The 22,461-nt window shown below is 43.1% G+C and overlaps 1 protein-coding gene across 1 annotated transcript; it reads right to left on the bottom strand.

The window, feature by feature from the left end:
* Positions 1–1,142: 1,142 nt before the first annotated feature.
* SELPLG (selectin P ligand) lies at positions 1,143–17,677 on the bottom strand. Its single transcript, XM_074295852.1, has 2 exons — positions 17,519–17,677; positions 1,143–4,434 (listed from the first exon to the last, which is right to left on the bottom strand). The coding sequence occupies exon 2, from the start codon at positions 4,427–4,429 to the stop codon at positions 3,320–3,322; it is 1,110 nt and encodes a 369-aa protein (XP_074151953.1). The 5' UTR covers positions 4,430–4,434; positions 17,519–17,677; the 3' UTR covers positions 1,143–3,319.
* Positions 17,678–22,461: the final 4,784 nt, after the last annotated feature.

Raw genomic sequence — 22,461 nt, 5'->3', positions numbered from 1 at the left:
TTGTCTTTCCCCATTAGATTGTATGCTCCTTGAGGGCAGGGATTGAATTGCTTGCTGAATCTGTATCCCAGTGCTTAGCACAGTGCCTGCCACATAGTAAGCACTTAATGTTTTTTCCTTCCTTTTTCTTCCATCTTTCCTTTTTCTTTCTTTCTTTTTCCTTCTTTCTTTATTTTTCTTTTTTCTTTCTTTTTCCTTTTTCTCTTTTTCTTTCTTTCTTCCTTTCTCTTTCTTTCTTTCTTTCTTTCTTCCTTTCTCTTTCTTTCTTTCTTCCTTCTCTTTCTTTCTTCCTTTCTCTCTTTCTTTCTTTCTTCCTTTCTTTCTTTCTCTTTCTTTCTTCCTTTCTCTTTCTTTCTTTCTTCCTTTCTCTTTGTTTCTTCCTTTCTCTCTTCCTTCCTTTCTTTCTTTCTCTTTCTTTCTTCCTTTCTCTTTGTTTCTTCCTTTCTCTCTTCCTTCCTTCCTTCCTTCCTTCCTTCCTTCCTTTCTTTCTTTCTTTCTTTCTTTCTTTCTTTCTTTCTTTCTTTCTTTCTTTCTTTCTTTCTTTCTTTCTTTCTTTCTTTCTTTCTTTCTTTCTTTCTTTCTTTCTTTCTTTCTTTCTTTCTTTCCATGCATCTATCCATCTAGCTAATCTATCTAAATACCTAACCTAGTAGCTATCTAGGAATCATCTAGCTAACTATATACTTGTCTGTGGTTGTGTATGTACATAGCTAGGCTTCTCTTGAACCTTACATGTCTGCTTCTTCCCCAAAGAACTTCTCCACTCCCTCCCCCTCCAAGAGATCTACCTATCTGGTTTCTCATGGGAATTCAGTGTCTTCATCATGGGAGGATAATTGGTGAAAGAAGGAGGAGAGTCCTTTATTGTCACCACTGGGTGTCCCTGCACACACACACACACACACACACACACACACACACACACACACACACACACACACACACCTTTACATAGAGAGGATAAAATGTTTGGTTCCTTCTTCCTACCAACTAAAAGCCCAAAGCATCATTCAAGTCTCCTTGGAGATTATCACAGGAAGTGCAAACCACCACCAACGCCCAGTGGGGAAAAAAAAGAGAGACTCTCATCTCCCCATAACCCCAAGACACTCGAAGACTTGATAGAATGAAGTAAATACAGATGAAGGAAGAAGAATGAACATTTTTACTGTCTTCAATTCAATTCAACATACAATAAGCACGTACTATGTGCAAGGTAGCAACGCTACAAAGACAAATAAGTGAAACTATCCCTGCCCTGAAGGAGCTTACATTCTACTGAGGGGAAAATCATATGTACATAAGGAAATATATGTGGATCTATTAATCTACAGAAAGAGAGAATTAGGGGAGAGGGAACACTAACAGGGGGATTGCAAAGGCTTCTTGGAGAAGTTGGTACCCAAGTTGGGTACCAAGTTGAGCCTGAAGGCAGGGACATTTCTGAGAGGTGGAGAGGAGGGAGGGCATTCCAGGTGTGAGGCAAGGCTTGTCAGAGTACACAGAGCACCACGTTTGGGGAACAGTTGGTGGGGCAGTTCAGTTGGAGTATATTAGGGGCCTACGAGTTTGTGTCATGGATCCTTTGGAAGTCTGGGGAAGTCTATGGACCCTTCCCTTAGTCCTGAGGCCAGGATTTCTGCAACCTCCTCATCTCAACCCCTGGATCGAGGTCTCCAGTCAATAAAGCTGCCACCTTAACTGAACATTGAGAAGTATCATGGCTCAGGGACAAAGGGCTGGAAGACACTGCAGAGGCCATGGGGCTCATACCCTTCATTTTACAGATCAGAAAGGGGAAGGCCAGAGACATTAATGACTTGACTATGGTCACACAGGTCCTAAGTGGCAGAAATGGGATACAAACTCAAGTTCTTTGACTTTCAGCCTCTTCAGAACTCATGAATCCCAGTGGATTTGGGAGATTCCTCCTGGCTTATGAGCAAAGAATGATAGCAGGGAGTCGGAAAGAGAGAGCCCTGAGATTCAGCCTTGGAATAACAGGCTTTGTTCTTACTGTGTGTGTGTTTGTCAGTCAGCTAACATTTATTATTTAAGCACCTACTATGTGGCAGGCACTGTGCTAAGTGATAGGGATACAGAGAAAGGCAAAAACCGGTACCTGTTCATAGTCTAATCAAGGAAACAACAGTACGTACAAAACAAAATATAGACAGATGGGACAAACTGCACATTCCTAAGAGGAAAGGCACTAAGATTAAGGGAAGTGGGGAAATGGCTTCTTGTAGAAACTGGGGTTTTAGATGGCCCTTAAAGGAAGAGAGGAGCTGGGAATGGCTTCTTGTAGAAACTGGGGTTTTAGCTGGCCCTTAAAGGAAGAGAGGAGCTGGGAATGGCTTCTTGTAGAAACTGGGGTTTTAGCTGGCCCTTAAAGGAAGAGAGGAGCTGGGAATGGCTTCTTATAGAAACTGGGGTTTTAGCTGGCCCTTAAAGGAAGAGAGGAGCTGGGAATGGCTTCTTGTAGAAACTGGGGTTTTAGCAGGCCCTTAAAGAAGAGAGGAGCGGGGAATAGCTTCTTGTGGAAGGTGGGTTTTAGCTGCCCCTTAAAGGAAAAGAGGAGGTGGGAATGGCTTCTTGTGGAAGGTGGGTTTTAGCTGGCCCTTAAGGAAGAGAGGAGGTGGGAATGAGGAGCGAGAGCATCCCAGGCTTGGGAGAGAGACAATGCCAGGCTAGGGAAGGCCGAGGTTACATGTGAGTACGGATGTGCACAAGCACATGTGTCTCAAGGTAAGCCCAGCTACTCCATCTCTGCAGCCGGGAGATGAGCCAGCTTCCTGAAGATGTTGTCAGAGGAGAGAGAGCTTTGGAAGGTTCTGCACAGTCCACAAACGTCTATGATGAGAACCGAGCCAGCACGATTCACACCCACTGGTCTCAGGCCCGCTGCAAAGTACAGAGTTTTTTCCTGTCCAGCAACTCCCCCAGAACAACTACTGAGTTATGGAGGGATGCAGTGCGCAGCGAGGAGGGCAGCCCAAAGCGGCCTCTCCCCTTCCCCAGCCCCGGCCGGTTTTCCCAGGCTTCTAGTTGGAGAGGTGGAAGTCACCTTGGAGGTTTTCTAATCTGATTCCTCTGTTTTTATAGATGAGGAAACTAAGGCTCACGCCGGAGAGGACTCGCTGAAGGGCGCGGCCAGAATCTGACCCGGGCTCTGGGCCTCCATCTTCTCAAGCTCCAAGCGGAATCTCCCTTTAGCTGCCTCTCAGCCTCCCCGAGTCAGGGCCTCCGCATTCCCACGTGCTCCGGCCCCTCCCTGGGCGCTCCCGGAGGCTGCCCGGAGGCGGGGTGGCCGGCGAGGTCACGGGAGGAAGCTGTGAAGGGTCAGCTCGTCCCCGTCGTCCCCGGGGTCCGGGCCGGGCTTCAGGAGCTCGCTCTTGGCAGAGGCCGGGCCGCCGTTGGCCGCGGGGTCCCCGTCGGCCATCAGGGAGGAGATGCAGACCATCTCGGTGGGGGAGTAGTCCCGCACGGGGTACGTGTGGCCCTTCCGGGAGAGGCGGATGGCCAGGACCACGGTGCAGACCAGGAAGACGGTGGCCACGAGGGCCAGGATGAGCACGGCCAGCAGGCACTGGCGCACCGGGATGTGGCCCGACAGGAAGAGGTGGGCCGTGGTGGCCCCCGGGGCGGAGCTGGGGGAGGGGCCCGCCCGCCCGGTGACCCCCGGAGGGGCCGAGCGCGCCGCGGCCGGGGAGGTGGGGGGGAGGCCGGGGGTGGAAAGCCGGGCCGAGGCGGTCAGGGCCGAGGTCGGGCTGCTGCCGCGGGACCGGGCCTCTGCCGGGAGGATGGTGGCGGCAGAGTCTGTGAGCAGCCGCCCCCCGGGGGCGCCCGCAGTCCTCGGCGTGTCCGTGGCCAGAGGCGAGGTGGCCGCCGGCCCCGTGGCCGTGCTCCCCTCGCCGGAGACCGCCGCTGACTCTGTGGCCGCCGCCCCTGCGGTGGAATGGTCTGCGCCCGGCTGCGCTGCACTCGGGACGGGGGAAGTCGCCTCCTCCGTGGTGGGGCCCATGGTTTCAGCCTCGGTAACCTCTCTGTGAGTGGGGAGATCCTGGGTGGAGACGAGGCCCGAAGTCGGCTCCTCTGCCAGAGCAGAAGCGGCGGTTCCCCTGTCCGTGGCTCCCGGAGTCACTCCCGCCGTGGTCCCCAGCTCCACGGGGTCACTCCCCGGCCCGTTGGCATCCGCCTCCGGCCGAGCTGCTGCACCCGTGCCCTGGGACGACGTGGGCAGAGTGTCGTTCTCCATCAGCTCCGGCGTGGGTGTGTTGTAAGGCTCGTAGTCGTCATCGTCCTCCCCTAAGTCCCTCCTGACTCGCTCTGCCAAGGGCTCTCTGGCCTCCCATGCTTCGGCCCCAAAGGGCTGCCCGGACCCATGAAGCCGCAGGGTCAGCAGCAAGAAGAAAGCGGTCATGGACATGACCCCTGGAAGACAAGGGAGAGAAGGGTCAGGGTCACGGAGGGTCAGACTAGGGACTGAATGGGGTCACAGAGGGTCAGACTAGGGACTGGATCGTGGTCACAGAGGGTCAGAGGAATGACTGCACTGACTCAGTGGCTCTGCCCAGAGATGGCGATGGGTCAGGCGAGGGCAGGTGAGCTGAGCTCTAAGGGCTGTCCACCTCTAATTCTATGAAATCAAAAGGGCAGTTAGCACTTACATAAGTGCTTTAAGGTTTACAAAGAACTTTGCACATATCTCATTTCTTTCTTACCCAGGAAACAGGTGCAATGACTATTCCCATTTTACAGATTGAACTGAGACAGAGAGATGACTTACCCAAAGTCATACTGCTAATAAGTCTGTGAGGCTGGATTTGAACATGGGTCACACTAACTCTACCAGGGGTTCTCAAACTATGCCCCTAGGGCCAGATGGGGCCCCACCGGTTTCGGCAAATGGGCTGAGGGTCAGAAACAGGGTGAGTTTTTGTTTTTACTGTAGTTGGGCTCTCCAACAGTCTGAGGGACAGTGAACTGGGCCCCTCGTTAAAAAGTTTGAGGACCACTGCAGCCCTAAGGACTTACATCTATTCCTGTCCTAGGAGCCCAAGAGGCTGAAGAGCTGGGAGGGAGAGAGAAACACTTTGACTATTTGAAGGGCCGTCATGTGGAAGAGGGAAGGGGTTTGTTATATTTGGCCATGGAGGGCAGGACCAGGAAAAATGAGGGAAAGTTGCAGAAAGACAGATTTCAATTTAATCAAAGAAATAACTTTTTGGAGAGACAGTGAGGAGACAAGTCTGATTGATATGGTATATGGGGGGGGGGAATAATGATATTTTTTCTAGTTCAGTCCTTTCAATCATGTCCAATCCTTCATAACCCCATTTGGGGTTTTCTTGATGAAGATACTGGAGTGATTTGTCAGTTCTTTGTTTAGCTCATTTTACAGATGAGGAAACTGAGGCAAACAGTGTGAAGTGACTTGCTCGGAGTCACACAGCTAAGAAGTGTCTGGGGGTATTTTTGAACTGGGGTCCTCCTGGCTCCAGGCCCGGCATGCTGTGTTCTATGTTCCCATTTGGCTAAAGGATATATTTTCAATTGTTTTATTTTTTCTGGCTATGCATGTAATCCCCCCCCCCCCCGGGGTTAAGTGACTTGCCCAGGGTCACACAGTTAAGTGTTAAGTGTCTGAGTCAGATTTGAACTCAGGTCCTCTTGAATTCAGGGCTGGTGCTCTATCCACTGCGCCACCTAGCTGCCCCTGTAATTTTTAAAAATATACATTTCTTATGGTCAAAGGATATGAACAGACAATGCTCAGATGAGGAAATTGAAATTATATCCACTCATATGAAAGAGTGTTCCAAATCACTACTGATCAGAGAAATGAAAATTAAGACAACTCTGAGATACCACTACACACCTGTCAGATTGGCTAAGATGAGAGGAACAAATAATGATGAGTGTTGGAGGGGATGTGGGAAAACTGGGACACTGATACATTGTTGGTGGAGCTGTGAAAGAATCCGGCCATTCTGGAGAGCAATTTGGAACTATGCCCAACAAGTTATCAAACTGTGCATACCCTTTGATCCAGCATTGCTGCTATTGGGCTTATATCCCAAAGAAATACTAAAGAGGGGAAAGGGACCTGTATGTGCCAAAATGTTTGTGGCAGCTCTTTTTGTAGTGGCTAGAAACTGGAAGATGAATGGATGCCCATCAATTGGAGGATGGTTGGGTAACTTGTGGTATATGAAGAATCTGGAATGCTATTGCTCTGTAAGAAATGACCAGCAGGAGGAATACAGAAAGGCTTGGAGAGACTTACATGAACTGATGCTGAGTGAAATGAGCAGGACCAGTAGATTATTATAAACTTCAACAACGATACTGTATGAGGATGTATTCTGATGGAAGTGGAAATCTTCAACATAAAGAAGATCCAACTCACTTCCAGTTGATCAATGATGGACAGAGACAACTACACCCAGAGAAGGAACACTGGGAAGTGAATGTAAACTGTTAGCACTAATGTCTATCTACCCAGGTTACTTACACCTTCAGAATCTAATACTTAACTTGCAACAAAAAAAAATGGTATTTACACACATATATTGTATCTAGGTTATACTGTAACACATGTAAAATGTATGGGATTGCCTGTTATCAAGGGGAGGGAGTAGAGGGAGGGGATAATGTGGAAAAATGAATACAAGGGATAATGTTATAAAAAAAATTACTCATGCATATATACTGTCAAAAAATTTATAAATAAAATTAAAAAATATATATATATATATATACATTTCTTTATGTGTTAGGTTCTTACTAAGTGGTAAGTCAGTACTTGGCAATTCTCTAGTTCCAAGTTCACACCTTTAGTTCACACCTTTACACTTTTAAACTTCTGAAAGGAGTTTATACCTTTGAAGGAATACTTTAAAGGAACAAGTTCATTGGTTGAAGGAGTTCCCACAAGCCCCTGGGAGTTCCACAAGCCCATTCTCTGGGAGGATAAAAAGTCCAGCAATCCCACACTTTTGGAGGGGAAGGCTCCAGAGCCTCCCAAGAAACCTGCTCACAGAGGAAAAGATTATACAGAAAAGAAACCTCCTCCCAGAGAAGGATTAATTGAGAGACAATCAGAACTTCACATTTATGGAATCATATCTGAGAAAAATCAGAATAAAAGGAAAAAACTATGAGAGAAAAAAACAGAAGAAAAAGAAAAAAGTGAACATGTGTCCTAAATGATATTTAATATATATAAATATGTAAAGTTTAAAAAGGGCCACCACAAACATTTTTGTACATGTGGGTTTGTTGTGATCAGCATAACACAAATGGGCTAGTGGCGGTTGAAAATCGGGAGATGGTATTGCTGATAATTCCACAGAGACATTTATTAAGAGAAATCATGTTGTTTATATATCTTAAAACCATATGTTACTATGAAAGGCATTGTTCTGTGACCAACCCTAATTTCTGTTTTCTATGATCTCACTTCCTGAAGCATGTTGTTATTTTCTGGAGACTCAATCTTCTGTTAAGTTCATAATGTCCCAGTAATTGTTCCAGGACCTTATGTTTTCTCATGATTTCAAACTTAAATGCACATTTGATTAATTTTATGAAGAGGAGAACATCCCAGCTACTGAAGTTTCCAACTTCCTGGGAGTTCTCTACATCTCCCCTTTTTTGTTTATTGAGATGTTCTCAAGTCTTGAAGTTTGAGATTCTGCCTATGGACATTCTTCACAATTCTTTAAACTGTGGTCAGAAATAAGCTTATCAGAGTAGGTCCACAGATACAGCAAATGCTATGAGTATAATTTCATGCCCAATGGCACTGAGTATTCCTTGTGGTCTCTTAATTCAATCAGCAATTGTTTGGGCATCTGGTCAAGTCTTAGGTTTTCATGTGCTTCTTTCTCTAACATAAGCATTCTTTTGAAGATCTTCAGTATCCAATGTAACATTTGAATTTCCCCATAATCCATTAAGGTGATTTCTAATTTTGTCCCATTCCCCAGAAATGGGAAAATATAATCTCTGACTCATTGTATTCCTTATTAATCATACAGAAACTAGGGAATCTATAATTGCACAGCAATTTTTATCTAATCCTCAATATTTCCACTTGTTGTCATATTTCAAGGACATCCTCCCTTAATTGATTTATAGCTTCACAAAACTCCTTATTAATTTTATTCTGAATAGCAAACCTTTTAAAGAGAATTATTTTCTCTTTTTTATGTCTTTGGGATAAAGGTCCAGTAGAGACATTGCTGGATCAAAGGATTTGATAGTCCTTTGGGCATAGTTTCAAATTGCTCTCCAGAATGGTTGGATCACTTCACAACTCCACTATATTCTTCCACATTCCCTCCAATATTTAATCATTATCTTTTCCTGTCATTTTAGCCAATCTGAGAGGTAGTGGTATCTCAGGGTTGTCTTAATTTGCATTTCTCTGATCAATAGTAAATTAGAGCTTTTTTTTATATGACTTAAAACGGTTTTAACTTCATCTGAAAATTGTTTTTATTCTTTGACCATTTATCAATTGAAGAATGGCTTGTTTTCTCATAAATTTGAGTCAATTCTCTATATATTTCAGAAATGAAGCCTTTATCAGAACCCTTGGATGTAAAAATATTTCCCATTTTCTGCTTCCCTTCTAATCTTGTCTGCATTGGTTTTGTTTGTACAATTTTTTTTAATTTAATACAATCAAAATTATCCATGTTGTATTTCATAATGTTCTCTAGTTCTTCTTTGGCCATAAATTCTTTCCTTCTCCACAGATCTAGAGATAGACTATCCCTTGTTCTCCTAATTTGCTTATCACTCTTTATGTCTAAATCATGAACCCATTTTGACCTTATCTTGATATAGGATAAAGTAATTTCTTGGCAGTTTGGTTGATATGGCACTGAATAAGTAGATTATAGGTAGAATTGTCATTTTTATTATATTATCTCGACCTATCCATGAGCTCTTGTTATTCTTCCAATTGTTTAGATCTGACTTTATTTGTGTGAAAAATGTTTTGTAATTGTGTTCATATAATTCCTGACTTTGTCTTGGCAAGTATATTCCCAAATATTTTATATTATCCACAATTATTTTAAATGGAATTTCTCTTTCTATCTCTTGCTGCTGGATTTTGTTGGTAACATATAGAAATGCCTATGATTTATGTGTATTTATTTTAAATCCTGAAACTTAGCTAAAGCTGTTTTTAGTTGATTCTCTAGGATTCTCTAAGTAATAATATTAATTTTTTAAAACAAATTAACAGAACAAAGTTGTTTTACCTGGAAAAATCATGGTCAGTCAATAAAACTTATTGAATATTAATTACGTGCCAGTAATTATGGCATGTATACATATAAATGTATGTGTAAATATATATGTATATGTAAATAAATACATATTCATACATATAAAGTACATGAGTAATAAACTCATCTCCAGGAATATAAACAAAGGCAAAAGCAAGAGTTCCTTTCCTCAAGGAGTGTTTATTCTAATGAGGAAGACAACATGTCTAAATAATTAAAAATGTGCAGATTATATACAGCAGGTACAGTAGATTAAGTGCAGACCTGAAATAAGCAATTTGCATTTCTCTAATCTTCCTGAGTTCAAATCTGCCCTTAGATATTACTGGTTGTGTGGCCCTGGACAAGTCACTTTACCTCATTTGCTTCAATTTCCTTGTCTATAAAATGACCTGGAGAAGGAAATGGCAAACCACTCCAGTGTCTTTGTCAAGAAAGCCCCTGAATCATGAAGAATTTGACACAACTGAAAAATGACTGAACAACATGCAGATGATGGGTTGTTATAAGAAAATTGTTTTGCGAATCTTAAAAGCGCCATCTGGGTCCTAATATATTGTGATTCACAAAGCACACTTTTGTCCACGCCTGGATGCATTCCATCATTCCCTTTGCCTAACAGAATCCCAAATTTCCTTTAAGGCTCCATTCATGTGACTTAGGATCACAAATCTAGAGGGAAGGAACTTCAGAGGTCATTGGGGATAGGGCACTAGCTCCCCTCATTTTACATGTAAGAAGCCTGGAGTTTAGGGAGATGAAGCAATGTGTCTGGATATACACAAATGATAAGTGGAAGCATCTAAATTTGAATCCAGATCTTTGGACTCCAAAGCCAGCCTTGATTCCATGACAGCGTTATTACTGTTACTATTGAGAAGGCAAGGTTCTAGAAAGTCCTAGAAAACATAAACAGGTCTCTTCCTGTTTGCTTTTCCCTAGTTCTGGTCTGACTGGAACACTCAAGAGCCTAGATTTGAATTTCAGTTTTGCCAACTGCTGCCCGTGTGACCTTGAGAAATTATTTCTCCCTTTCTGGACCTCAGTTTTTTTCTCTATAAAAAGAGGACGATAAGCTAGATGGCATCTGGAGTCCCTTCCAACCCCAGACCTATACTCTTATAAGTCTCTCCAATCTTGGGCAAAAGCCATGTTGGCTCCCTAAACCTGCTCTCCCTGGCCTTGCAGAAGAAAAGAATTAGGTCCCAGGGGACCTTACTCTAACAAAATGTCTCCATGGCAGCAGAGGCACAGAGGGACTATTTCAGAGGAAGAATGAGTTGGCCAAAAATCAGGCCTAGGGTGGAGCCAGGGGCCAGTTACAGGAAGATTGAGTTCAAAACCACTCTCCGGAAACTGGAGGATGTCATAAGGTACTAGAACACTTGGTTTCTGTGGAGGTGTAATGGCATCTTCACTGAGGTTGAGCATCTCTCCTGAGATTACCCTTCTGACTTGAAGAGAGATGGATGGAAAGCCTGGGAGAAGACTTGAGGCTTGGAAATGGGACGGATTCTCCATCTCCACTCCCCCCACTACATACATATACTCAGGGGCATTCATCCTGATATATGGGGACAATCTGGCACCCACAATTCCTTGATCTGGCACCCACAATTCCCTGGGGGATATTTCATTTCTCTAGGGAGCAACTTAAGGAGATGGACAGAAAGCTCTGTTCTGAGAGGGATCTATCAAGGTCAAGATATTCATTGATAGTCAGAGACAGCAGCAGCTCTGAAATATAGTATATCTGAGTCCTCTTCCATACAAGCAACTCACTCTCTTATCTCCCCCTTGTGGCTAACCTTCTTGAGAAGGTGATCTACAATTTATGCCTTCACTTCCTTTTTTTGTTTGTTTTTTTGTTTTTACTTTTTTATTAACTCATCATTCAACAGAAACTGCCATCTCCAGAATTACTAGTGATAACTTAACTGCCAAATGGAATGACCTTTTCTTAATCTTCCTTCTTCCTTAATCCTGTAGACTTCTCTACAGTCTTTGATGCAGTCATTTTTCTTCTTTTAGGTTTCTTAGATACTACTGAATCTTGAATTCCCCCCCTTCCTATCTGATCACTCTTTTTCAATCCTCTTTGAAGGAAATGCCCACTAACTCTAAGCTGGATACTCTCCTCTTCTCCCTCTGTATTATTTCACTTGATGATCTTGATGGATTCAATTATCATATTTAATCCCATGTTTCTCAGATCTGTGTATCCAACCCTAAGCAGTCTCCTCACCTCCAACCTCGTATATTCAACTGCTTAGTGGACATCCCAAACTGGACATCCCATAGGCATCTTAAACTCAACATGTTCAAAACCAAACTCATTATCTTTCTACTCAAATGCTGCTTTTTTCTCAACTTCCCTATTATTTTCTAGAACAATGTCATACTCCCAAGTCTCTTAGGCTCAAAACCTAGGGTATCATCATCAATGCTCTGTATCTCTCACCTGCCCATAACCATGCTGTTCCCAAAGCCTGTAGATTTCACCGCTGAAGCACTCCTCCATTTCACCCTCACAAAACCTCTGGTTAATTTCATCTCTACCACATTTCTTATCTATTCCATCTTTGCAACACCTCTGGTCAATTTCACCTCTGTCACATCTCTTGTCCATTTCACCTTTGCAACATTTCTCATCAATTTCACCTCTGTCACATCTCTTGTCCATTTCATCTTTGTAACATCTCTCAACTTTATCTCTCCAGCATCTCTTGTCCATTTCACCTTTGTGACATCTCTCATCAATTTCATTTTGACAGCATCTTGATTTCCAGCATCTCTCAAATACACTCCCTTCTCTCCTCATTCACTGTCCCTATGCTGATACAGGTCCTCATCATTTCACACCTGGACCTTTCCAATAGTTCCTGGTGAGTGGGGATCCTACCTGTCTCAAGTCTATCCCTTCTCCAATCCCTCCTCCACTTTCATGTCAAATTAATTTTCATAAAACACAATTTTGTCCAAGTCAACCCTCTGCTTAATCACCTGTAATAGCTCCCAGTCATCTCCAGAATCAAATAGAAAATCCTCTGTTTAGCATTTGAAGCCCCTTATCACTTGGCTACCTCCAACTTTCTCCTCTGCTTACACCTTACTCCCCTGAGGTATTCATTGACACTGGACACCATGATGGGCTCTTTTCTCCTCCTCAAATGAGATCCTTTATCTTGGAGCATTTTCTCTGATTGTCCCCCAGGCCTAGAATGTTCTCCTTCCTCCTCTCTGCCTCCTAGCAATCCTGGCTTCCTTCAAGGCTCAGCTAAAACTCCACTTTCTACAGGAAGCATTTGTTGGTCTTTTCCGTCATTCCAGTGCTTTTCTCCAAATTGTACCAGCTATGCGCTGTTTGTATATACTTGTGTATATGTTATCTCCCGCATTAAACTGTTAGTTCCATTAGACTGTAGTTTACCTTTTTTTGTATCCTTAAGTACTTACCAGGCAACCACCAGGTGGCACAGTGGATAGTGCCCCGGGTCTGCACTTAGGAAGAATTCAAAGCTGCCCTCAGATACTTATTAGCTGTGTGACCCTCAGAGAGTCATTTAATTCTCAGTTTTCTCATATGTAAAATGATCTGGAAAAGGAGATGGAACCCAACAAAATAAAATGGGGTCTCAAGGAACTTGGCATGACTGAAATAACTGATCAATAGAATAGCAGGTGCTTAATAAATACATATAAGATGATTGATTAAGAGAGAATTCAGAACAAAGAGTATCAGAAATGGGAACTAGAACGTATAAAGCTAGAACTCAGAGCAGAGAATGCTACAATTTCAGACAAGAAGTTTAGAGAATTCAGATCTAGAAGGTAATCTAGTACATAGAACATTACAGTATGAAATATAAAATGTTACAATAGGAAACACAGATGTCACAGAACATTAGATTTGGGAGCGGCCTTAGATATCTCATTATTAAAGAAACAGAAAGGGGATATAACTAGCTGGGTGGCAGATTGGATAGTGTACTAGATAGATCTGGAGTCAGGAAGAACTGATTTCAAATCTGGCTTCAGATTTTAGTAACTGCATGACTCTGGGCAAGTTCCTTATCTATAAAATGTGGATAATAAGAGCACTGTCCTCCCAAGGTTGCTATGAGAATTAGAAATAATATCTGTAACTAACCTTGCAAACTTGAAAACACTCTGTAAGGGTTAGTTTATTATTTTATAGTAGGGCCGTGCCATAATGTAATACCAGAGAAACTGAGGAGAGTAGAGATAGATTTTAATCTTTAATGTGGAGAGTTCAAGCTAGCTGACCGAAATGGGAATATAATTCCAAAGCCTTCGGTCCAGAACAACTGAGGCACACCATTTATATTTGTTTTTTTAGCAAGCAAAATATAGAATCCAGAGTGCATTAGTCTTGCAGCTGTTGGTATCTTAACTTCAAAGAGAGGGCAGGGAGAGAGGAGTTAACTTGGTATTTACAGTTTGGAGATTGTGGCTCAGGCCCCGAGAGACAGGGGAGTAGGACCGTTCTTGGATAGATAGGGGCTATAACAAAGGCATAACTGCAGGACACAAGATTGTCCTTGACAATAATTCTGTTCCCAGGGTAGTTTTTGGACAGGGATGAAGTCAGAGGCGAGCACCTGGAGACTGTTTCTTTTCTATCCTTCATTGTGTCCCAATGGTATGTGAAGGGGAGTCGGAGCCTCTAAGTTTAAAGTTTCCTTTTTAAACTTAATTTTCCCAAGTCTAATTGCACAAATGAAAAAGGAGAGGGAGGGTGTATGGCCTGCTATCCAGGGCCCAACATGGGAAGAGGGGATATGGCCTATCAATGTCCCAAAGCCTACTTTATCCTCTGCTTTCAACACCCAGATCCATGAGAGGTTGTGAAGGTTAGGGAGCTAGATCAGTTTGTGATTTCAGGAAATGGAGTCCCCAGCCTCTTTCTACAAGTTCAGTGTCATGGAAAGAACCCTGAAAATAACAGTTAGGAGACGTGGGTGCTCTTGTACCTTATGGTTGTGTGACCACAGGTGACTAATCTCTCACGCCTCAGTTTCTACATCTATAAAATAGGGAGAATGATCCTTTCACTCCTTACCCAAAAAGGCTATTGGAAGGAAAATATTTTTTCAATCTTACCCTGGATGAAAGTGAATCATTAGAATGGTTTTTTCCAATTGTCTGTCCCTGGGCCTGATTGAGACAGGAAGGATGGACGATTTATAAAGCACCAAGGAGAGGGAGCAGAAGCGCTGAACACTTGGACAAGTCTCTGCCGATAACCTGCAGAAACATCCCACCCAGATCCTCATTTCTCTCATTTCCCATATAAGAAAACTGAGGTCCAGAGATGGGAAGTACCTTCTCCCCAAGGTATCAAAAGTAGGAAATGACAGAGTTGGGATTAGAACTATGACTCCAAATTCAGCGCTCTTTTTACTGCCTGATGCTAACTCCCCAGATACAATCCGGACAGTACAGGGAGGCACATCGGCAAAGGAGAGCATGGTCAGAAACAGGAAACAAGAGAAAAGGGTTTATTGGGGCTCCCAACCTGCCACCCCCATTATCCTTGTCCCTGGGATCCTCTAAGAAGTAACTCAGTCTCATCTGTAAAATGGAAAAGCTGAACTGGATGAGTGGACTAGCTCTAAATCTATGATACTGAGAGCATTACCCCCCCCCTCCCAGTTACCAGGACCTCCCCCTCCTCCTAAATAACCTTGCATTCAATTTGCATATGTCTTTTATATCTCTTTATATAGAGAGATATATCTATATATATAAAATATATATAATATATTATATAGAGATATATGTATATAAAATATAATATATTTTATATATTAATAAATTAATTATTTATTATATCATTTTTATTATTTTATAATGTATACATTATTTAATATATTGTTTTATGTTATATTAATTTATTATAATAAATTAATAATAAAATGAAAATAAATTAGTATATTGATATTAATATATTATATATATAAAGATATATATCTATCTATCTTTATATCTCCTCCATTAGGAAAAACTCCTTGAGGGCAGGGCATCCTAGCATCTAGAGTCAGAGCCAGAATAAATGCTTTTTGTTTAACTGGCTGCCTGACTGATCCATTGATTAAGGACGCCTTTGTCCATCCCATGCTTGCCTAACCCGGGTCCTTCCTGCCCAGTCAGGACCAGGGACACACAAGTGGAAAAAGCCATTCTAATGATTCATCTTCATCCAAGTTTTTAAGGGTGACAAAATATTTTCCTTCCAACAGTCTTTTTGGGTAAGGAGTGAAAGGCTGATTCTCCCTATTTTATAGATGTAGAAACTGAGGCTGTGAAAGACGAAAGTCACCCAACCATAAGGTACAAGAGCCGAGATTGCACCCATGGCTCCTAACTCAGAGTTCTTTCCATTGAACTTGAAAGAGGCTGGGGACTCCACTTCCTGAAATCACCAGCTAGTCTAACTTCCTAATCTTCACAATCTGCCTCCTGGACCTGGCTGCTGAAAGCAGAGGATAAGGTAGGCTTTGGCTACAACAAGGGCCTACTGTAAATAACAAGCTGACTCTTACAGAGTGTTTTAAGTTTGCAAGGTAAGTTCCAGATATTATTTATGATTCTCACAGCAACCTTGGGAAGTAGGTGCTCTTATTATCCCCATTTTATAGATGAGGAAACCGAGGTAAACAGAGGTAAAGGAACTTGCCCAGAGTTATGCAGCTACTAACTATCTGAAGCCAGATTTGAACTCGGTTCTTCCCACGAGCGTATAACATGCAAGGCCCCGGTGAGACGGCCACGGTCCACTACATCATAACCTGATTCATCCTTCCAGGACTGGAGCCTATTTTCTCAGCCACAGCAGCTGGATGACAGGCCCTGACTCTAGGTGCTAGAGATGCAGAGACAGAGATGAGACCCTCCCAAGGTGTCCTGGGAGTATCTCAGCCTCCCCCCCACCAGCAGACTGAATTCAAGAGAAAACTAGAGGCTTTCTAGCAGTCAGATCACCCAGGCAGCACAACCCCTTCCGGTGTCTGTGGGTTTCAATCACCCCCGATCTGGCTGCCTGCAGCCAAGCATCCAGGGCACAAAGGGAGGCTGGTGGTGGAGGGCAAGCTGAGAAAGGAGCCCTTGGGTTGGGCCGCCCCATGGCGTCTCAGGAGGCACCAAGGGGAGCAGACCTCCCCTCCTTCCCAGGAAGCCATGGCCCAGGAGAAGCTCTCAAAGACGAGCAGGGCCTGAGTTCCAAGAAGCAGAAAGTGAATCTACCCACAGGGAGGGGGCAGAGGGCGTCACCCGCTCTACTGACTGGCCCCAAGACTTCAGAGTTCACTGAACCCAGTTGGGTTGGGCCATCAGAAACTAGGGGACGTCCCCTAGAATGGTGTTCTTATTAAGAGTCCCATGAATTTTTGATGGGAAAAAAATTCCCTTTTATTTCCCTAGAATTGGTTTCTTTGCCATTTTGTTTTATGCATTTAAATACAATTCTGAGAAGGACTCCTTCGGCAACCACAGGGTGGACAAAGGTGCCTTTTAGTGGATGGATCAGTCAGAGAAATGTTTCTTCTGGTGACACAAAAGGTCAAGGACACTTGGTCTGGGCCAAGCTTACAGTTTCCCCCATGGAGAAGGAGATTTACAAAGGGAAGAAGGGACTGCTGAGGTCCCTCAGCTAGGAAGGAGCAGACCCCAGACCACCGGATCCCCCTGCCTGGGGGAGGAACTGGGAGGGGGATAGACCCGTTGTGCAAGAAGGCAATGTTACTGGAACAAGTTACTCCCCTGGCCAAATCGGGTCTGCTCTGCAGTGTGTAATTCTAGCATTTTGCCCAGGACACTGAGAAATCCAGGGGCTTCGAAGGCTCATCCAGGAGACCAGGAGCTCCCTTTCCCTGCTTTGGAGGCTCCATCACCCTGGATGCATAAAGCAGGAGACCTCTACTGCAGCAGGTTATAAGTGGGCTTCCCTTGCCAAGTCTAATGTTCTGCCCACTGGTTCTCCCTGCCTCCTGCTCAAATTGTGTCTCTGTGGAGACAAAGGACCAGGGTCCAGCCCCAGGCACTGATATTCAGCAGAGAAAAGGGGACCTCCTCTCTGTGGTCACAGCGGGTCACCCGGTCCTTGGGGACCCAGCACAGCCACCAAGGTTGGCTGAGCCTGGGGGATGCCCCCCTGCAGCGCTTCCCCTCCACACCCCTGCTCTGCTTACCGTCTTTAGCAGGCTGTGAAGGGAGAGACCGGCCAGGAAAGGCTGCACACAAACGGCCTCACTGCTGTGGAGACATCCTAGCCCGGAGCAGAGGGAAGAGCCCGAGCTGCCTGGGTCTCTGCTCTCCAGCACTGTGCAGAAGGAGGAAGCAAGCCTGTGGTTAAGGCCATGTGACGGCCCCCTCCCACCCCCTCCTTGTTTATCAGACCCTTTGTGGCACAGCTGAGCAGGGCCTGGGAGGGAAGCGAGAAGAGGGGACTGGGGTGGGGCGGTGGCAAAGACCTCTGGGGGTTGGAAACCCCTGGCACGGCCCATCAGCCGGGCTTCATACTCAAGTAGAACCACCAGGGACATTTGCTGGTGGAGGGAGTGAGACCCTTGCCTGGTCCAGGCCTTCTGAAGACCCCAGTGATGCAGCAAAGAGAAAGAACCCCATTTGACCAGAGGGCTGCACCCCAATGCTTCAGAGTGGTGAAAATATTTCCCCCTATTTCATAGTAAGGAGGAATCAGATAAGAAATAGGGTCAGGCTCTCTATTATAGCTAATCAGAATGAAAATCTGACCCAGAATCTTTTTAGAAGTTGTGCAAGAGCAAGGCAAGATGGAAACTTGTTTTAAAAAATCTTTTTATATTCACTCTCATACATGAAAATAAAAATTCTTAAAGTACCTACTGTATTTATAATATTCAAGTATAGTTGTTACCTTTTGTAAATAGTATTTTATTTTTTCCAATTACAGGTAAAAGATGGTTTTCAACATTCATTTTTATAAGATTTTGAGCTCCAAATGTTTTCCCTCCCTTTCTCTCCTCCCCCTTTCCCCAAGATGGCAAGCAATCTGATATAGGTTATACATATGCAAGCATGGAAACATATTTCCACATTAGTCATGTTGTGAAAGAAGAAACAGAACAAAAGGGGAAAGCCACAAAAAAAAAAAAAAAAAGTGCATTCAGACTCCAGAGTTCTTTCTCCGGATGTGGATCGCATTATCCATCATGAGTTCCTTGGAATTGTCTTGGATCATTGCATGACTGAGAAGTTAAGTCGCTCATAGTGGATCATCCCACAATGTTGCTGTTACTGTGTACAGTGTTCTCTTGGTTCTGCTTGCTTCACTTTGCATCAGTTCATTTAAGTTCCAGGTTTTTCTGAAATCTGCCTGCTCATCATTTTATTTATTTATTTGTTTTTTTAATCATCATTTCTTATACAACAATAGTATTCCATTATATTGTTATTCTACAAATTGTTCAGTCATTCTCCAATTCATGGACATTCCCTCAATTTCTAATGCTTTCCCACCATAAAAAGAACTGCTATAAATATTTATTGTATATGTAGGTTCTTTCTACCTTTAAAAAAAATCTCTTTAGGATATAGACCTAGTTATTGCTGAATCAAAGATATACATGGTTTTAGAGTTCTTTGGGCATAGTTCCAAATTGCTTTCCAGAATAGCTGAATAAATTATTGTGATGTTCTTTTCTCTAAATTACAATCATTCTCTTGGGAACAGGTCTCTTGGAGAGCTTTTAGAGGCAGCCTTGGCCTTAGTTCAGTTTCAATAATCACCTCAAATGCAGCCCGGAGTTAAAGTCCAGATCCTTTATTGTCTCTTCCAAAATCTTATCTCCTTCACTTGGGGCTCGGCTAGTTTTCTGGAGGCCTTCCTCTCTCCTTGGTTCCCGAGAGCTCTTGTCCAAGTGTCTCCAGCCAGAACAAAGATAGAAGTGGGAATGAATCTTGACTGTGAATCAACTCGAGCTTCCAGTGGGCTTGTCCTTTTATATGCTCTTTTAAAGGTGTGAAAGGTATGAACTCTGAACTGTTAAGTACCATGCTAAATTAGACAATCGACTTAGCACCTTGTAAGAATCCTAACAGTTATAATTGCTACTTTTTGTTGAGAGATCTTATAGAGTATCTGTCAGAGCTAGAAAATGGAATATTAGAGCTGGAAGGAACCTCAGAATACAGAGTGTCAGAGCTAGAAAGGATCCTGAAACAGAAAATAACAGAGTTGCGATCGGGCCTTAAATCGTAGAATATTTGAGCTGAGAAAAATCTTCAGAATAGTCAATATTCTGGTTGGAAGCAATCTTAAATTATAGAATTCTGTTCATCAGCAAGTAATCTTTGTGTTAGAGGTTAGATTCTATGCTGGATGCTAGGGATACAAAAACAACAAACAAATAAAACCATGACCTATATTACTCAGTTTCTCATTTCTGATGTCACAGATAATGAGATGCTGGAAAATGACTATTAAGGTCTGAGTTATATAAGCATGGGTTATAGAAGGCTCTAGATAAGAGCCGAAGGAAGGGGCCAAAACAGAGACAGCTTATTGCTATAAAGGCTACTATCCACCAACCAAAGAAGGAATGAAAGAAAGAAAGAAGAAAGGAAGAAAAAAAGAAAACAGAGAAGTGGGATTTTTTTTACTTGTTTTCTTATTACTATTGTAAAAAGTGGATTCAGCACTAAATACCAAACATATCCCAGACTACTGAGAGCAAAACCTCTAAACCTGGCTGTGGAAATCCCCACTGGGTCAGCATGGGTGATAGGGGAAAACACAGGACAACATACATACATAAACTCATTTAGTGCATCCACTGGTCCTCCTCTATCTTGTTACTCCGAGTTTTCCCCTAACACAGAATGTGGCTCGGTAAGGACGGCTAAACTGAGGCACATTAGCAGGGAGAATTGTTCAGGAAGATCTTCTTGTGGCCAAAGAGCGAAGCTAGGACCCAGCCTAGCTAGGTATTAGTTCAAAGGATAGGAAGGCTTTTCTCAAGGGGACGGTATCTGTTGGGACCAAGAGTTCCAGAGCCCTAAATAAGAAGGCTCGTGCCATAAGCAGATTGGTAGGGGTAAGGGTGAAAGAGAAGAGGACAGTCTCTTCCCACTTGCTGTATCCCCTCATAAAGTCTAACCCATAATCCCCTGGGAAGAGACAACAGGGGGAAAGAAGAATGGAATAAGCATTTATATACCCCACCAGGCAGGGGTAGCAAGTGGCAAAATAGTTAAGAGCACTGGATCTGAAGTCAGGAAGACTCAGCTTCCTGATTTCAAATCTGTGTAACAATTAAAAAGATTTGAGAGACATGTCCCCCTTTCTTTTGATTTAGAACATAGGACAGTCATGACCTTGAAACATAAATCCATCAATATGGGAAGTATTACAGATAATTACATAAATGACCTTGAAACATAAATCCATCAATATGGGAAGTATTACAGATAATTACATAAATTGCATAAGCACATAGTAACATAGTAACGTAACACATGCTAGAAGTATATAACATAATCATAAATTGAAAATTTATAAATGTCCATAAGTCCATTGTCCATTAGTCTCATCTTGTGTGAGGAAGTCCAACGATTCCTGCTGGTTTTAAAGTTCTTTAACAGTCTTCTTATTATCCATGCTCTTTCAGTGTCAGATGTTTCTTAGATCTTCTCCTTTATTTTGAGATCTTTCTCTTTTTCTGTCTCTCTCTGATGGACAAGGCGAATATGACTCGTTGGCACCCATCTGATTCCTTCTCCTGCTGAAGAAATACAAGCAAACCCTCTCTCCCAGGCAGTTAACCTATCTAATTTCCTTCTATTTACCACTTTCTAAATCTCTTCTCATCATCTGACAATTACATTGGAGTTGTTTGCACTGGGCACGGCCCTGTTGGTTTAAAAGGCCTGTATTCTCCCCAAGTGTAATCCATTTTTGCAATCTGATTGCCTTTTGGCTCACTTATCAGGTAATCCCTTTCTACCATGTGATTGCTTTTCTGCTGATTGATTAAATCAGAGTCCTGGCCTTCTAAAGGCTCTTTAGGTGTAACATCAGCTGCCATCATGCCCCAAGTCTTTTTTGCCTGGGGCCCTGGACCTGGGCCCCTCATCCCATTTCCCTGAATTATTCTACACTCTGATGCCCAATGGAGTCCTCTGTTGCATTTTGGACATGGGGTTTTAGGTCTTCTCTCACCCTGTCTTCTCACTGTATCTCCATACCTACACTGAGCTCTTAGATGTCCAATTTTTCCACATTGAAAACATCTCCGAGTTTCTCTAGAAGGCCCTTGCCAGGAGGGACCCTGTCTTTCCACATTCATCATTGTCCGGGTGTAAAAAGCATTTGTTCCCACTGTAGCACAGCGTCTTATGATCTCCTCTAAAGGAGCATCTTTGTCTAATCCCCATATAATTCTTTTGCAAATCTCATTGGCATTTTCCTTAGCCAGATGTCTGGTCATTATTTCTGTAGCTGAATTTTCTCCAATAGTTCTTTTGACAGCAGTTTGCAAACGTCCCACAAAATCTGCAAAAGGTTCATTGGGACCTTGCTGTATTTTAGTGAAAGCCTCTCCATGATCTTTCTGTCCAGGAAGGACACCCCAAGCTTTTATTGCAGCCTTAGCAATTTGTTCATATATTGTCATGGTATAATCAGTCTGTTCTGAATTCTCTCCATACCGACCTTCACCAGCCAAGTGCTCAAAAGTGAATTGTGTGTTAACTCCTATGTCCAAATTGCATCTGACTTGAATTTTACATAATTCATGAAATTCCGAAAGCCATAATAAATTATCTCCAGGTTCCAGACATGTCCTTGCTATGGATTTCCAATCATTCGGGGTTAGGACTTCATAAGACAAACCATCTAGTAACATTTTGACATAAGCTGATGTAGCCCCATAAAGGGTACAACCTTTTTTCAAATCCTTAATTTTATTCAAATCTAAAGGTGCATATCTTCTCCTTTTTTTACCTACAGAGTCAGTATTTTCAATCACAGGATATGCATGTATAAAATCACTTATATCCTGTCCTTCTCTCTTAGCTTTAACCAATGCTTTTTCTAATCTTGTCATAGGCTTAGGCTTCTTCACAGGCAATTCTGTTTGTGTTTCTGCCTCTT

The sequence above is a fragment of the Sminthopsis crassicaudata genome, chromosome 1 (assembly GCF_048593235.1).
Source record: "Sminthopsis crassicaudata isolate SCR6 chromosome 1, ASM4859323v1, whole genome shotgun sequence".
Lineage (NCBI taxonomy): Eukaryota > Metazoa > Chordata > Mammalia > Dasyuromorphia > Dasyuridae > Sminthopsis > Sminthopsis crassicaudata.
This window is presented reverse-complemented; position numbering and strand designations above follow the sequence as displayed.

What these genes read in the sequence shown, in the direction of transcription:
- SELPLG (XM_074295852.1), bottom strand. Translation starts at nt 4,429, where the DNA reads ATGTCCATGACCGCTTTCTTCTTGCTGCTGACCCTGCGGCTTCATGGG.